This window comes from Parasteatoda tepidariorum, chromosome 1 (assembly GCF_043381705.1).
Source record: "Parasteatoda tepidariorum isolate YZ-2023 chromosome 1, CAS_Ptep_4.0, whole genome shotgun sequence".
NCBI classification, from domain to species: Eukaryota; Metazoa; Arthropoda; class Arachnida; order Araneae; family Theridiidae; genus Parasteatoda; species Parasteatoda tepidariorum.
Genome location: NC_092204.1, coordinates 10,904,544 through 10,923,322, shown reverse-complemented (window position 1 = coordinate 10,923,322; position 18,779 = coordinate 10,904,544). Strand labels below are relative to the sequence as shown.

The following is an 18,779-nucleotide window of genomic DNA, read 5'->3' as shown; positions in this document are numbered from 1 at the left end:
GTATCGCTACATAGGAATATTTTTCATCTTTAAAATGTGTGATTTTAACTAGAAATTCTGACAATGAAAATGGAACTTTTTTTTTAAAACACACACACGTCTTAAAAAATTCCATCTTCAATGAAAGGAATTAACAAAAATGAAGAGAAGAATTCAGGCAGAACAAAAGGAAAAATCCTAAAATAACAACGAAGGCGGACTTTTCAGGCAAATCTTTTCCTGAAACTGCCAAGAAAGTTTCGACACAATACGCGATGAATTTTTGGTTCCAGCTTTTTGGTTTTCAAAGTTATTATCGATTATATACGTTTTCTTTTAAAAAAGCAAGCTTTTACGAACGAATCTTTTGAGTGTACTTAGTTTTTTTCCCTCCTTCCTTTTATTTAAATCGTTTCCACGCTTCAGAAAGCTCGGTTGATTCAGGTTTTCTAATTCGTTTCGGAAAAATGATGATTTTCTTTTAAATTTGCGAGTTTCTAAAGATCTTAAGAGAAGAACAAAACTTTTAAATTCCAAAGAGACAGAAGAATAATAAAAAATAAAAATTTTTTCTCCACTGAAAACATTTCGTTTTATTCCTAATTAAAGACGCATTTATATCATAAGCGAAAGTTCAATGAGGAAAAAGAAGTGGTTTTCCAAGATAAGTTTTTGAAATTTGGCAACAAAAAGTTTTTTCTTCGCCAAAATTATATTTGAATAAAATTTAAAATTATACTCGAAACATGATTCTTTTTAAAATTATTTTTCAAGAGTTCAATTTAAGTTCCAGTAATAAAGACTAAGAAATGAATGGAATTCTATTCAAAATTTTAAAAAAAAGTGATTTTATAAATAGTAATGAAAAGAATTTATTTATAAATTCAAATTTATATTTAATAACATTGATCTTGAATTTTCTGAATCATAATATTCATTCATTGTTGTATTTTACAGAGGAAGAATGATTTAAGTCAACATAAAATAGGTTTTTAGAAAAACTGCAATTTATTTTCAATTCTCTATATAACATAAAAAGATAATGGTCCAAAAATATTTCTCATTACTGTCGGCGCTTTCTTATTGGACAAAAATCATGATAGAATTATTAATTGACAAAGGAGATACGATACGGAAAACGTTTCCTGTTAATAGGAAAAAAATAATAATGGCATTTGTCGATTTATTGTTTATTTATTGTTCTTTAACAGCTATTGTTAATAATATTAATCATCCTTTCTAGTTAATATTCTATGTTATTATTACATTTTTGATGTTGATTATTATTAAAAATGAAAGGTTACAAACTAAAAGTGTTGTTTCTTTTATTCTAAAGTAATTTTATATTACATTTATATAATATTTTATGAAAAAGTTTTTTTTAATATTTCTAAAATGAAAAATTTGCTTTTTGTAATCACATTTGCTTTTAGAAATATTTTTGTGCAAAAATGTGTTCAAAGTATGCAATTAAAATAATGAATGCAAAATAAGTATTTAAAGCAATGTTTGGAGGGCTCTTTAAGGGGTGAGGAACAATTTACTATTTTACCTACATTAGTAATTCAAAATTTAAAGTACCTACAAAAAAAGTGAGTTAAGTTAAACAAAGAGTAAATAACGAAGTTTAAAACACTGAAATATATTTTTAAATACTAAAATACAAACAAATAATGGGAAAATTGTTCACTTACTGCGCCATCATACCTATCATAATTTGTTTGCATTTAGATATTATGAATTTTTTCCTGCATTTGGAATCTCGTAATTTATTTTTGGTTTACCTTAACTATTTTTTTTCTATATTTTAAAGTAAAAAAAAAACTTTCTTTAAAATTAAAAAAATTACTAAAGTAGGTGAAATACAATTTGCCGTGTACCGTTTCCGTAACGGTACACCATTAGAAATTCCTTAACAAATTACGGTAAATACAAACAAATTACGGCAGGATTACTCAAGATAATGCAGTAAGAAAGCAGTAATCCTGTAATTTGCTTAAAAGTACCAGCACTTTGGATACGTCATCCGTAGAAACCATTTCACCGTAAAATTCATTTTCACCCTTAAATATTATGCTGTAATTTTTACAGTAATATTTTTTTAACTCGTGTGATTCAGCAATTTTACGGTAATTGTTATTTTAAAAATTACAGTAAATTTAGTATAAAAATTCCGCACAACAAAAATAAATACGATCTTAATACATTTAGATGGTGTTGATCTATATCATAGTTCAAATTAATATGGGTATCCTTCATATGGGAAAAAGATGAAGCATAATATCGTGCTTCTTTAACTTTATTACAACACATAATAGTTAAACTTAAATGGAAACATGGTTCAGTTCTTTTTTAGAAAAGTTTCATCTGATTGAGGTTCAACTGCGTAAGAAATTACAGATCAAATCGCGGTATAAAGCACTGGTACTTTGCGTGCATCATCCGTAAAATCCACTTTACCAATAAAATTTTACCGTAAAATATTACACCATAATTTTTACAACAAAATTTATTTAATGAGAGTGATTCAGCGGTTTTATGGTAATTATTACTGTAAAAATTACGGTACGTCAAATTGTTCCGTAACATGTTCCGTTAAAAATCAATTTTACGATAAAAAGGAGCAACACCCAGAGTGCCGGTACTTTTTATCGTAACTCGGATTTTTTTACAGTGAAGGTACCGATAACTTTAATTGAATTTTCCGAATAATGATTTAAGTCAAAGTGATCCAGTTTTGAGAAAAATTTCACTTATGCTTATAATTTTTATAAAAATGAAAATTTATTTAAAAGCGAGCAAAAAAAAAAAAAAAAAAGCTGGAAAAGTATTTTAGTGCTTGTGCTGGAAAAAACACACTTTAAAATTATGAATGATTATTTAGTTCTTTCATCCTGTATTATTATAGCATATAAAACAATTTAGTTTGTAAATATAATAAAATTCATTAAGTTAAAAAAAAAAAATTTTTTTTTCATTAGAATTAGTGAAAAAAAGGAAGCGTAGCAGAGTTGCTAGATTTACAATTTAAAAAAAAAGTACGTTTTCGCTCTTATTATGGAACTGATAAGCATAGATCGAAAAAAAAATTTTTTTTGGGAGGTCACTACATTTGTATAAATCAACATAAACTCACCAGTGACGAGTAATCTCGTATGAGCTCTTTCCTCTCCTAAACTGTTATTAGTCAAACACACATAATGACCACTGTCCGCAACGGTTGCTTGTTGGATTATCAAAGTTCCTTCCAGCTGAGATATTCGATGAGTGGACACAATGGGTCTCAACTGACCATTCTCTTGGACAAACCACCTGTAGCTAGGAAGAGGAAAACCATGAGCAACGCAGGGAAGTGCTATTAAATCGCCTCTTCTTCCATAAACTTGCATTTTTGCATCAGCCATTCGGGGACGAGAAGTACCTCTAGGTTCTAAAAGTAGAAATAAATCATAGCAATTAGCTTAATGTTCTTTTTCATGAATTAAAAATAAAATTAAAAAAAAAGATTCTATTTCACATTCATTGTAACAGAACATTGTAACTATAGATTTTCATTTAATAATTTCGATTTAATTGATTTATCTACCCAAGTCAAAATTATTGATGGTTTTCCATTGATGGACCAACATAATCTTGATGGTAACCCTCAATTATTCCATCACGAACCATTATATCTTTTCATGGTAACTAACAAAGGTAACCATCGCCTTATATGTAAGAATTCGGACTGATTTATGATGGTCCAACATAAGAATAGCAACTTGTTTTGATGGTTTGTTCATGGTAAACCATCAGAAATTTCCATCACAGTTTCCTAAAAATCAAATATTGGAAAGATTATGAACCACCATCATCCCAATGTAGGAATTTGGACTGATTTATGATGGACCAACATAAAAAACCCAAATTGTTTTGATGGTATATTCTTGAGAACCAACAAGAATTCTCATCAAACCATCACGGAAATGTATAGTTGGAACCATCATGGATTGTTGTTGTTGACGTATGCCTGTTTAGGCAGAGGGGGTGCGATTGTTCTTGTTTTCCAGTGGCGCCATCTATGGCCAAGAATTCGACTTCTGCCACACCATACGTCGCACCCGTTTATAGGGCGGACCCATTCATACATCCACAGATCGTAATTTTGACCTGAATCAGAGAAAGATCGATCTCCAATCCTGTACCCCCGGAGGTGTTGATTTGTTATAGGAACACGGAGGACTTTTGCAACTCGACAGATTTAACGTGCATCAGTCACTTTACTACACGGTCTTCGGCCGGCGGGGTTTGAACCCACAAACTCTCGGACATGGGCCCAGCGCCCTACCGACCAGGCTATCCCGGCCTATCATGGATTGTTGTTTCATGAGAATTACACTTCTCTTGATGGTTAACCATCATAATATTAATGTAGCATTTTCCATCATGGAATAACGGAAGTTCGTTGACATATCAAAAACCATGAATGCATTATGGAAAATGTTGGATGAGGGTGACCACTTAAACCAACATAAACCATCAAAATGATGTGATGGGATCATTAAGAACTTTGACTTGGATAATACCTTCTGAGAATATTATATTATTTAAATATACCTTTCATACACATATATTTTTGTTACGATTCAAAGTAATCCCCACCAGCCATAATTCACTTTTGTTTAGCTTTCAAAACTAAATAAATAATATTTAATACATGGTTGGAATTTTGTTTTTAAAGAAACCTATATCAAAGAAAGAAACTGAACAAAATTTAACAGCACGAAATAGTAGAAACTGAAAATGACAAATGTAATCATTTAGCAGTTTTAATTCAATTCATTAATTAAAAATAATAGCTTAAATTTCAAACAAACTAAAGTTAATAAAAGAAAGTAAGCATCAGAAAGTTAATAAATTTTTACACATCTACTTTTCTTAAAAAATTGCTATTTTTATATTATTTACTTTACAGAAATTTAAGTATAATTTGTCTAAGCTAAGAACTCCTCCCACTACAAAGTCTGAGGCCGTCCGGTGCTATGGAATGGCACATTCTAGGGAGGGTGTAGCTTCACTCTAGGACTAACACAATAGATCGAAAAAAAGAGATTCTTTTCACCAGTTGACCCGAGCTGAAACGACCCCAAAACAGTGACCCCGCACCCCTACTGAAATAGTCGTACCTCATTACCATAGCCACCGCCACAGGTCCAGACGAATGTCTGGAGGAGACAAACTATTACAATTAATGACAATTTAGACAAACTATATCATATTTGAGAGTTGGTTTGACTAGCCATACTTTACTGTATTTGGTAATAAAACTTAGCGAGAAATATTCTCTATTTTAAGTGCTCTGTTGGAACACTCTTTAATTCTGACGTTCAGTGTTCTTCTATATTCTAAACTCGTGAGTAAATTTTTCAATTTCGGAAATAAAATGTATACAATAGATTTGTCGAAAGAAATTGATGAACGAATAATCTAAAAAAACTTCCAAAAGAAAAGAAAAAAAATACTAAATTAACAAGATAAACTTGTCGAAGCATTTAAGATCACAACAACGTCAGAATTAGAGATAACATCGATTTTAAAAACTATTTCTGATACCTTAGTAGCTGAATACAGAGGCGCATTACGGCATGTTATTAAATGAGTAAGTAATTTACGTACAACTATTTTCTTGCTATTACATCATTCCCGGAGCTTAATAGTCTCAATTTGTACGTTATTATAGTGTCGTTATTTCTAAATGTATTCGTTTATTATGTAAGTATGTCGTAATTATATTTCTTGTTACTTCGTTTGTCGTAAAAAAAAATACTACGTTATACATTAAGTAAAAAGTTTTATGGAAAGACATTTCAAAACTGCGACTATAAACAAACTAAACACGTGATTTCAGATAACTTTGTATCTGAATTACTAATCATGCGAAGTAATCCTTGCGTGATATCCAAGCTAATCATTAAGCTTAACGAATATAAATAATTAAATCTCAAAAACCGAGCTCCTTTTATGATTAAATAGAGCTGTGAACCAGCATATATCACTAATATTATGCTTTAAATAGTTGAAAAAACAGAACCGTCTGAAATTTAATTTATAAAAATGCCAAATGCCCATGTATAATAACCAATGATAAAAATCTATTTTCGAAACGTCTTCCCCAACAGACTAAGTTACACTTATGAACGATTTTTAGAAACGGGGGTTCAAACAGTCCCTTGCGCCAGCTGTTCAAATTTCAAGATCCTAAAACAAACGGTTCTGGTGTTACAAAATGAGGGGGCACACATACGCACAGACAAAATCTTCAATTGATTATTTCAGATTTGCTTGAAATTAAACATCTGCTTCGTGTTTAAGGCAATTAAACTGTCGTTTTTCTTCAGCAGANAAAAAAAAAAAAAAAAAAAAAAAAAAAACACTCCAAATTAATACTACAACTTTTTTCAATAAAATTAAAAACGAATTGAAGTATGTTTTTATGATATTAATTTAAAAGAAATGCATATAAAATGCAGTAAGCTACATTCATGAGATGGCAAAATGTATTTTTGTAATAAAAATGACTAACTAAGCCTAAGCATATATATAAATACAGTAGAGTCCCGATTATCCGAATTAATTTGGACCACGACTAACTCGGATAGCTGAAAAACTCGGTTAAAACGAAGAGTATTAAAAAAGAAAGAAAAAGAGTTGGTATAGATGTAATATATTTAAGAAATATAAAATTTATACGAGAATACCACATACAATTCCTATTATTATTAAAAAGCTTACTTGAAAAAACTTAAAAAGTATACTTTGCGAGAATTAAAGAGTTTTTATTTAAAAAAAAAGTCCTTAATCGTTTTTTGTTTTACATTTCTTTGGTGCTTTTCTGTAGCAATGTTTCGCCATTTTTTAGGGATAACAGGAAGGCTGGTGTCGCCTGTTTTTGTTGTTCTATGTATTCAGTAGCATTTTCGACAGCTTTAAGTTCATCTGTGTGAGAGATTTTAATATGTTGATTTTCATCGTCACTGTCTTCATCATCTTCGCTAGGTTCATTTTCATTTTTGACGATATTAATGATCATTTCATGGGATCAAATTGTTAGTTTTTGTTTTCCCGAGTGTTTGGAAGATAAAATTCAGATTTATTTTTCGGCGATATTTTTAAAAATAAAAAATAAACTAGAACAAAAAAAATCCTTAAAATATTTGATAGCTCGGTTAAAGCGGGAACTCGGATAACCGGGGCTCGGATTATCGGGACTCTACTGTATATATGATGTATTTGTTTTAAGTCTTCAATGCATAACAAATTAACCGTTTTTATCGTAACTAATCGTATTGCTCGTTAAGAATCACTTTTTTATTCCCATTTTCTCTTCATTACTCTCTATCCCAGATTACAATTATGCTATTTTCACCTAAATTTTATAAAAATTAAACGAAAACAAATGAATAGATTATGGAAATTCCTAACGTCCTAGCTAATATGCAATAAATTATGAAGTACCAAGTATCAAGTTGATCAACAAAACAGGATTAGTTGAAGTACGTGACAATTAATCTAAGAAATCAATTTAATAAATCCTATTTCGTTTTTCTACGTGCCACATCAAAAGTTCTCATCCTCAATGTTACCAATCACTTGAATTTATTTCGTGGGTCAAAACATGAAAAGTTCCTTCACAAGTAATAAAACATAAACAATACCATTTCCTCATCCACAAAACACAGAAGTTAAGCCTAACTCACACACCGTGTTCTTTTACGTGCGATTAGACCAAATGCTCTCGCAAACGATATTTGTTATCGTCTGCTGTTTTACGATACGTGCGTAGATCGAACGATTGAATCCACGGGCCTAACTTCAGGGAATTGAAAAGCTAGGGAAAAAGAAAGTAAAAATCCTCCAGAAAGGGAAAAAGAGGCCAACTGTTTTCGAGCTCCATATTTTTCCGCTACCTCCGGTCATTACATTGTAATGGAACAACAGTAACCATCGCAACAGTTACATTTATTACGAGATGAGGGTTATTCGGCAAATTTCCAGCAGTTCTTTTTCGAATATAAGCTAATGTGACATGAAACATGGCTGTCTTTTGAGTATTCGAATGGTAACGAATTTTTTTTCTTCCTCGAGTTTTAATGCCTCTGTCAAGTAAAATGATGGGTTTGAATGGCGTTGAAATGTACCGGTGAAAGTATAGAACACTAAAAGTGATGGAAACGATGCTACTGAAAATTTATTACTATTTGGAATAAAAATGTGTTATGCTTAGTCAATCATTTTTATTACAATAATTTACTTTGCAATCTCATGAATGTAGCTTGCTTCACATTTTGTATGCATTTTTTAAAATTTATATCATAAAAAAAACACTTTTCTATAAAAAATTAAAAAAAAAGAGATTACCGATAAAAAAATAAGAAAAATATTTTAAATTTCATATACTGAGCATAAGCTGCAAGAACATAGAACTCATGAAATAAGTAAAAAATATAGAGAAAACATGGAGAAAATATAAAGATTTCTTAAACGAAACGAAGAAAAAAATATAAAAATAAAATATTTTTTAAAAAATGTTTAACATTTTGAAAAAAAAAATTAAAAAAAACTGAAAAACAAAATAAGGGAACGATATAATATCTTCATCAGCTCACACGATTATATCCGTTAAAAATAGTGCTTTCTAATATTGCATTAATATAGCCGAAGCAAATATATAAATACAATAGTGTGAAAATAGAAACGAAATAGAAACGAACAGAATAGAACGAATAGAATAGAACAATCAAAAAATAGAAACGAAAATAGAACAAATTAAGCAAAAAGTGCAAAATAAAACATATCAAGCAAAAAAAGAAAAAAAAAGATACAAGAAATAACAGAAAATGTAATATATAAAGCGAGTAGTGAATTCATATGAATTTCCAGTTATCTTTCAAAAATGATGTAAACTATTTCGTAACAAGTTTGCCAAATCGAAAAATATGAAAATAGAAACGTAAATAGAGGATGATGAGATCATATTATGGCGCGCTATTACAGAAGTACAGAAGCGCGATTGATTTGTTATTTTAGTTGCCTTGAATTGGCCCGAAACTAGATGTGCGCAAGGTAATAATATTATACTGGATAATTCAAAATTCATAATTAATAAGGTTTTAATCTGACTTCTGTAACAGTTTTAGAATCAGTGCATAAATTCTTCGTAACAGACAAGCAATCATTTTGGTTGAAATAGAAAATTGAAGTTATGAAAGCGCAGCTCATAAGAAAAGTCAGCTCTCAAATTTTATCGTAAATCAAAAATTTTATCATCTTCAGGACCCCCAGATTAAGAAAGAAGCACCTTCTTAGGTTGGCATACTTCGAAAGCACACGTACTGAAGAGTACGTATATGTACTATACATACTAATAGGAGAATACCATACTAATATTGCTTGTGTGATGCTTGTGTGATCTTTAGTCGCTAGAGACAGAAAGGCTCGTTTCATATATGCTGTATCGGAACGTGAAGGTTGCATCACGTGATCACATATATGTGATCACGGTTTTGAAGGAGTTAATGCATTTAGAATCATTCTAAAACAATCCGACCGAGTCGTGTTGGCTCAGGGGATAAAGCGTTCGCCTTCCAATGAGGTGAACTGGGTTCGAATCACTGGTCGATACAAATTCCGCATCCGGTTTGCACCGACCACAGTGCTACGTGAAATATCCTCATTGGTAGACGAATCTATGGGTTAGAGTCCTCTTGTTACCAGGCTAACCGCGGTTGGTTTTCGTGGTTTTCCTCTCCATGCAGAGCAAATGAGGGCTAGTTCCATCGAAAATTCCTCCACGAAGGCAAAAATTTCCTCCTCTACTTAATCAAGGAGTGTACTTGTCTTCTGGATTAGGTTCAAAATTCACAAGGCTACGGAGTTGAACATTAGTAGTCGCGCAAACCCAAAGAATTGTGTCGGCTCTACAACGATGACGGTAATAAAATAAAATGGAAACAATCCGACATCGAATTGCATGAGGATGTATGTATGCCAGCCATACTTTACTAAGAAATTACAGTATCAGAATATAGTTTAAAATTAAAGAGCCTATTATTATTAATCACCTGAGAGTAATTAAAAAAAAATTGGAACTAGGTTTTAAAGGCAAACTAAACATTAAAAGCTACTTTTGTAATATTGGTAAACGTTTTAAGAGAGAAATTCCTAAAGTGTTATAATAGGTATTGGCTACAGCAAAATTTTTCAAAATAATAAAGTCAAAAATATAAAAAAAGCTTAAAAAATTGAAAAATATTTGTATCTAAGTGCATTTTACTTATTTAGATTAATGCTACATACTTAAAGAAAGAAATAATCTAAAAAATATGTAAATTGAAAGATACGTTTAAATACTTACTCACTTATTTAATTATACATTTAGTGAATACAAAAAAGTTAATAAGATACATGCATTTTTCTGCATAAATACAAGAAGTGAAATATGTCTTTTAACACTAAAAGTGTGAGTTAAAAATGCACTTCATAATAAACAAAAACCAAACATCCAGAGTTCTCGCTCTCCTTCAGTAAAGAAAGCCGGGACAATTAAAGTTTAAAGCCAGAGGATATTAATTATGGAAAATTACTTTGTAGATCATTTTAGTCGGAGGAGTTGGCTCTAATCCAGACATTAATCAAGGATTAATTATTTGTGGACCATGGTTGCAGAACATATTCATCTCTGCACTCGTATAATTAAATTCAGGGACACTGTATCAACTCTGAATGAGGACAACTATTAAGTCAAAAGAAATATCTCGAGCGAATTTATTATGGTGTATTCTTGCTATATATAGCACATCTTAAATAGCAATAGTAGTCATACGCTAATTTATTTACGTGAAACCATGGTAGAAAGTTAATAAATTATGCAGGGATGGCCGGTGAAAGCTTTTTTTAAAGAAAATATAGCGAGTAAATGATAATGATTTGTATTTTTCCATGTAAAATTACACTCTATGGCACAAAAATGTGTACACCATACAATTCAAAACGTTTTCGACTACTATTAAATAAAGTAATAGAAAATAATAAATTTTTACGGAAAGTTATTTTCGCATGTAATTACCTTTGGCTAAACGAATTTCATAATTGTGTGAGAATTTATTTTCGTTTAAAAAGTTCTCGAGATATTGTGAAATACGTAAAAAGTAAAATTAACATTAAGGGGTCCGAACTTAGAGCTGCGCTCTTGACCAAATTGCAGCCACTTCTTACATTTCGGGGATCAGAAATTCAAATTCATCGAAACAAAGCTATGCTTATTCAGAAAAAGTGCGCTTTTGTGGATGATTTCTTATTTTAAAATAACGTCTGCACTTATAAATTGGCATATTTGAGGTCACCCCCTCAAACCATTAAAAAGGAATCCTAGAATGTGAAAATCCGATCATTAGGTCAAAAGTTATTCAGCCTAGTCAGTTTTTTTAAAACGCAATGTAAATTTCAGATAAGTTTTATGAGGTATAAATATATCTAGCTGTGTGTTTCCTTGCATTGAGCTACAACATCAGAAGGCGATAATGTGGTTTTATATAGCAATACATCTAATTTGCGGAAAATTTGAACGAAATTATGTTCAATGATAACTTTAATTTAAACAATATAGAATTTTGAGTAGCGATGGCTCAGGGGATAGAGCGTTCGGCTTCCAATGAGGCGAACCGGGTTCGAATTCCAGTAGATAAGATACGAATTTCGCATCCGGGTTGACCAACAACAGTGTTGACGTGAAATGTCCTCAGTGGTAGACGGCAAATTTCTCCCAATGCGTGATTCAGGAGTTCCCTTGTCCTCCGGATTGGGTTCAAAATTACAAGGCTACGTAATTGAACATTAGCAGTCGTAAACCCAAAAATAGGGTCGGCTGTTCAACGACGGTTATAATATAAAAAAGAAATATAGAAGTTTGTAATGGCTGACAATTATAAAAACAGGAATTTTCTCAGTTGGCACAATTAAGTTGTAATTTATTTATATTAGGTTTTGAGATTGAAAGTTAACAATGTGTCCTGAATAATACATTGTTGACAGAAATGTTGTCCTCCCGACACATTAAAATTATGTTCAAAGCGGCTTTAATTGGATCGTACCAAAAACCATAACTTACTTATCTTAACAGAATATTAAATTGTATCTGTCAGTTATAATGAAAATCTATCACATTTATCTGAAGTCCAATTACGATAACAGAAAGTATATTTAACTTAATGAAGTAAAAAAGAATATACAAATTATATTCCAAGTATCTTGCTTTTTGAAATATGTTACAAACCATAAATAAGCCATAATAAAAAGTATCTGCTTCATTCACAAGTACTGCTGCAAATCATGTGTAAGCAATGAAACATGACCTCTCACTGTGCTTGCAACATTAAAAACCACACATATTGCATCGTATGGATCAATTCGAACGCAGCATTACACGAAGCAGTGTATTATAACTAGATGTAGTTCACTCTTTAATTCCGAGATCGAAAATCAACAATGCGCCCTAAGTAAACTGAGTTATTTCAGTTGGATGGTACGCAAAACAAAACCTACTTATTTCAGCAGAATCATTCAGAATCATTTTATTAATCGATTTTGATTAAAAAGTATGTTAATATCAGTCCCGATTATTAGAATAAAGGGCAAGTATCAGCATCTAGAACTTTCATTAGTAAAGTCGCAAAAATCGTGAATTTTTTTTTTTTTAAGTATCTGCTACTTTCAAATATAATGTTGGAAAGCACAAAAATGCTCTATTACAAGTATCTTTAACTTTCAATGGCAAAATATTAGATACGTAGCAAACATGACCTCTCGTTGAGTTTGCAAAACCAAAGAATTACACATATAGCAGCGAATATGCTAATTTGAACGAAGAATTAAATGAAGTAACATTCTTTAATTGGTTGTAGTTCATTCCTTAATTCCGAGATCGAAAACTAACAATCTGAGCTGAGTTATGTATAGTATTAATTGGATCGTCCCAAATTGTATTATATATAACAGTTTTAAGGAAGTTCCATGACCTCTCACTTATTGGATCGTACCAAATTTCATTGTATAGGACGGTTTTAAGGAAAATCCATGACTTGACTCGCAAAATAAAATAAAAAACTTCCCCATAAAGTAGTGTGTGTGCTTATTTGAACGGAGAAATAAATGAAGTAGCAGTCTTTAACTAGTCGTAGTTCACTCCTTAATTCCGAGATCGAAAATCAACAATGTACCCTGAGTAATTCATAGTATTGATTGGATCGTACCAAATCGTATTAGATATGACAGTTTTAAGGAAAATCCATGACCTCTTATTGATTGGATCGTACCAAATTGCATTGTATATGACGGTTTTAAGGAAAATCCATGACCTCTTATTGATTGGATTGTACCAAATTGCATTGTATATGACGGTTTTAAGGAAAATCCATGACCTGAATCACCAACAAGATCAAAAATTTCCATATATAGCAGCGTGTGTGCTAATTTGAACGGCGAAATAAATGAAGTAGCATTCTTTAACAAGTCGTAGTTCACTCCTTAATTCCGAGATCGAAAATCAACAATGTGCCCTGAGTAAACTGCGCTATTTTAATTGGACGGCACCCAAAACAAAACCTACTTATCTCAGATCTGAATCTTAAATTGTATCTGTCAGTTTTAATGAAAATGCATCGTGTTTATCTGAAGTCCAATTACTAGAATTAATGGGGAGTGACAGTGAAATTACTTTTCTTTAACCCATTCCTTGGAACAATTATTAAATTGAACGATTTGCCCCAATGAGGCGAAGCGACGCGTGAAAGGGTGATTTTGAGGAAGAGTAATGTTACATTAATTAGGGAGAATCGGTGTAAACTTTAGGGTAAGATAACGGTTAATATAGTGTTCAGCATAAATCAGGGACGTAACCTGATATGCCTTAAAGACGGTGCTTTTCATAAGGAAAACGGGATAATTTATTACAAAATGAGATAATATGCCCGAAGAAAACGTCTATATGAAGGCTTGTCCTTCTTTATCAGCAAAGGGAGTGATCGATTAGTTGGAAAATAGCCAATAAGAATGAAGAAAAAGATAGATAAATATGAAGTTCAGTCTTTTAAAAGATTTTTAGGAGCTCCAGATATGTCCATAAACAGACGTAGCAGAATTGTTTCAAATTGTTCGTAAGGAGTCTATCGAACATATTTTTTAATGGAGTGAATTGTTTTATTTGTTTAGTTTATTTTTTTAAAAGATTTTTTTATGAATTCTTAAGAAATTCATAAACAAATGGATAGATTTTAATGCGAAATTATTTTGAACTGTCTTTAGAGAGATACACATACATATTTTATACATGACGGACTTCTCTTGTTCATTCTTAAAAAAGAATGTTTTAGATTCCTAGGTAGATTCATAAGCAAATGGAACAGAATCGTTTTGAACTGTTTTTAAAGAGCTGAACAATGCACCGAAAAACAAACAAACAAACAAAAAACGGAAATATTCTAAATAACTTTTAATCTAATGATCGGATTTTCACGTTCTAGGACTCAATCTTAACGGCTTGAGGTGGTAGACTCAAATATGCTAAGTAATAAGTGCAGACGATATTTAAAGTTAAGAAATCAGACACAAAATCGTACTTTCTCAAAATAAACATGCAGTTTTTTGACGGATATCTTACCCCCAAAATATAGGGTTTATCCTCTATCTGGGAAATATGGTCTCAATAGTTTGGCCAGGAGAGAGCTACAAAGTTTCGACCCCTAATTTTTAATTTTACTTTTTGCGTATTTCGCTATATCTCGAGAACTTCTAAAGCGAATTACAAAACTTTTTGTGCACAATTATGAAATTCGTTATCCAAAGATACTTTTGTGTAAAAAATAACTTTTAGTTAATATTTATTATTTTTTATTACTTTATTTAAGAATGGTCAAGACGGTTTGAAGTGTAAGGTATAAAAGGTATTTTCGCAGCATTTTAAAGAACGCAATTTTATAAGGCAAAATACAAAGTTTGAGTGAAATCGGTCGAATAGTTCCCGAGAAATTGATTTTTTTTAAAAAAAAGTCAGATACTTAAAATTCAAATTGTGAATTATGGATGGATTCATAAGCACAGAGATATATAGTTTGTCTAAAGTAAGAACTCCTCAAGCCATTCGTCTGTACTTGTGGCTATTTATAGAAGGATTCTCTTAATATAGAGGGATAAAAATTATTTACTAAGGGATTCTCTTATTATAGTGGAATAAAAATTATTTATATAGGGATTCTCTTATTATAGAGGGCTAAAAATAATTCATAGAGAGATTCTCTTATTATAGGGGGATAAAAATTATTTATTGAGGGATTCTCTTATTATAGAGGGATACAAATTATTTATTGTGGGATTCTCTTATTATAGTGGGATAAAAATTATTTATATATGGATTCTCTAATTATAGAGGGCTAAAAATAATTCATACAGAGATTCTCGTATTATAGAGGGATAAAAATTATTTATTGAGGGATTCTCTTATTATAGAGGGATACAAATTATTTATTATGGTATTCTCTTATTAAAGAGGGATAAAAATTATTTATATAGGGATTCTCTTATTATAGAGGGCTAAAAATAATTTATAGAGAGATTCTCTTATTATAGAGGGATAAAAATTATTTATTGAGGGATTCTCTTATTATAGAGGGATAAAATAATTCATAGAGATATTCTCTTATTATAGAGGGATAAAAATTATTTGTAGAGAGATAATTCTTACATTATAAAGCAAAAATCAAGGCTACTTAGGATAAGGAGGCATTGAATATTTTGCTAATATATTTATCTTTCTTTCATCGATCGCAGTGTGAACGGGGAAGTATAGCTACATAAACTCAAAAATATAAAAACGAAATATAGCTCTTTGAGTATTTGAAGAAATTTGAAAAGGAAAAAAAACGAACTTTTGACACAATTCCTTTTCGTTCTTTTTCCTTTAGACGGACAGCTATGGCAGTCCCTATTTTCTTTCCCTAGCCTGTCATTTCTTTTTGAGTCGAACGGGCTATTTTGGGGTATCCAGACTGAAGATACGGCTATAGCATAGGCTCACGTATTAGAGTTCTCACCATTGCGTTCTTCCATATTTGACTTTTAAAGTCAGTTCTCTTTGGGGAAAAAGAAAAGCAATAAAAAAGTGCAACTATCTTATATATAAAATATATATATCATGCCGTTATGGGATTTGTATGAGAACATTAAGCAATAAAACTCCATAAAAAGGGGGGTGTTCTCGATCTATAAATACAACTTATCATGAGTTGGTAACGGAACTTAGTGTGCGAGATTGATACCCAAAACTTAAAAAGAATAAAATATCATATACTTATTTTGATAGAGTCAAGCGAAAAAAATTTTTTTTCTTCGATATTTCTTGCCACATCTCGATTCTTTAATATTGTTATTAAAATAAACATGAATTTTTGGTTCTATCATTTTAATGGATATCTTCTATTCCATCGTTTTAATGGAATTATCGTTTTCTATCGCTTAAATAATCTGAATGCAAACGATTTAAATATTTATTTTATTTTAGATAATCATTTTCATATTACGTCATCTAAACAATATNAACGGGCTATTTTGGGGTATCCAGACTGAAGATACGGCTATAGCATAGGCTCACGTATTAGAGTTCTCACCATTGCGTTCTTCCATATTTGACTTTTAAAGTCAGTTCTCTTTGGGGAAAAAGAAAAGCAATAAAAAAGTGCAACTATCTTATATATAAAATATATATATCATGCCGTTATGGGATTTGTATGAGAACATTAAGCAATAAAACTCCATAAAAAGGGGGGTGTTCTCGATCTATAAATACAACTTATCTTGAGTTGGTAACGGAACTTAGTGTGCGAGATTGATACCAAAAACTTAAAAAGAATAAAATATCATCTACTTATTTTGATAGAGTCAAGTGAAAAAAATTTTTTTTTCTTCCAAATTTCTTGCCTTTCCGTACATCTCGATTCTTTGATATTGTTATTAAAATAAGCATGAATTTTTAGTTCTATCGTTTTAATGGAATTATCGTTTTCTATATTTTAAATAATCTGAATGCAAACGATTTAAATATTTATTTTATTTTAGATAATCATTTTCATATTACGTCATCTAAACAATCAATTCAAAATCTAAAAATGTTTAAATATAATGATTTCTATATATGATAAGGGTCTAAATATAATAAGGGTTACTATTAAATGTTGCTTTAAATGTATATTCTATCTATCTACACGGGGAATAAAATTCTGGTAAAATTACCGTATTATATTGCAACATTTCTGATTAAAAAACCTTAATTCTGGTTAATAAAACAAAAATGTACGGTATTCAAACCTTCCATTCAGTTTTCCGTTCATATGATAACGGTTTACCGGAAATTCCATTTTGCAAAATTATAGTTTTTATTACCACACATTCGGAAAAAATACGAAACTGAAAAGTAGATTTCGCCAAGTGAATGGATTATGTGACATGCTCTAAGGTAGAATGATAAATTATTAAATTTTAACACAATTACCAAATATTGTCACTTCTTATAGAACTATTATTTAATGTTATATGTACCATATTTAATGTTATATGAACCATATTTAATTTTTAATGTTATTTAATGTTAAAACAAAATCATTAACAAAGAGCTTCGATAAAAATATCCAACTTTTTTGGCGTTCGCATATAATCAGGAACACAGTAAATTTTACAATATTCTGGTAGTTTTAACCATACTTTTTTCGCAGTGTAGAATAACATAGGAATATAAATTTAAAAAAAAATGTTGTACTAAGAAATAAAGTTGTCTATAAAACGCTCATTATTAATATTTAATACTTTTACACCATTTAATATTAAAAATTCAAACACTGCTCGATTTTTTTCTTTTTTCATTATCACTAAAGGGCAAGAAAAATATTCCATGAAGTACTTGGAAGGTCTCCAACAGTTTGAACTTATTCGACAAAAGAAATATGATTGATTGCCGCCGGCTGTTTTAAGAAGTACATTAATTTGAACTTTTGTGAAACGATAACAAAAATGTTTTAAAAAATAATAACTTAGAAGAACATTAAAGAGTATTGATAGTTAAGCAATAAAAATAAAAAGAAATAGAATGATAATTTAATTTAATTTAATTTAACGATCGCTGACTTTATGAAAGAATGTGAAAACAAAAATCAGATATTCATGAGTTTAGTTTAGTCTTAATTAATAAAAAATAGTTTGAATAATATCAATATTGGCTGATTTTAATATTTTGATAACCACGTGCATAAAATTAAAAGTTTTTAGATATTTTTAATTAAGCAATTTTTAAATCTGACATAGCATCAATTTAACAAAATTAATTACGAAGCAATCGGGGGAAGGTTACAAGTTTGCTGAGTTCTTTAGATCAGAAGTCTCCAAAGTGGGTTTACGCGCATCCCGAATTGTCCACTGTTAAAATTTTCATTCTAAATTTATAGTAAAATAACTAGGCAGCAGTCTGTCCATCCGATTAACCGTAAAGTTTACGGTAAAGAGCATTTTTTTTAATTTATGGTTTTGAAACCATTTACAAAAAGTATGGTTATAAAACCGTGAATACTAAAATGTACGGTTTCATTAACCATTTACAACTAGCATTTTTCAAAAACTGAAGGAAAAAAAATTATTTAACTAGACATAGGAACTCGGCTTTTCGTATGGTAATGGGCATTGGAGAGTGCCGGACATTGGATATTCTTCATGTGTTGATGAGAATG

At 30.5% G+C, this 18,779-nt stretch overlaps 1 protein-coding gene across 1 annotated transcript in view; it reads right to left on the bottom strand.

Moving 5' to 3' along the window:
• Positions 1 to 18,779, bottom strand: part of LOC107450135 (cell adhesion molecule Dscam1-like) — a 398,660-nt gene that overhangs the window by 165,554 nt on the left and 214,327 nt on the right. Inside the window, exon 5 of the mRNA XM_071186796.1 lies at positions 3,116 to 3,409. Coding sequence (XP_071042897.1) covers positions 3,116 to 3,409 — 294 coding nt within the window. The remainder of the gene's footprint in view (positions 1 to 3,115; positions 3,410 to 18,779) is intronic.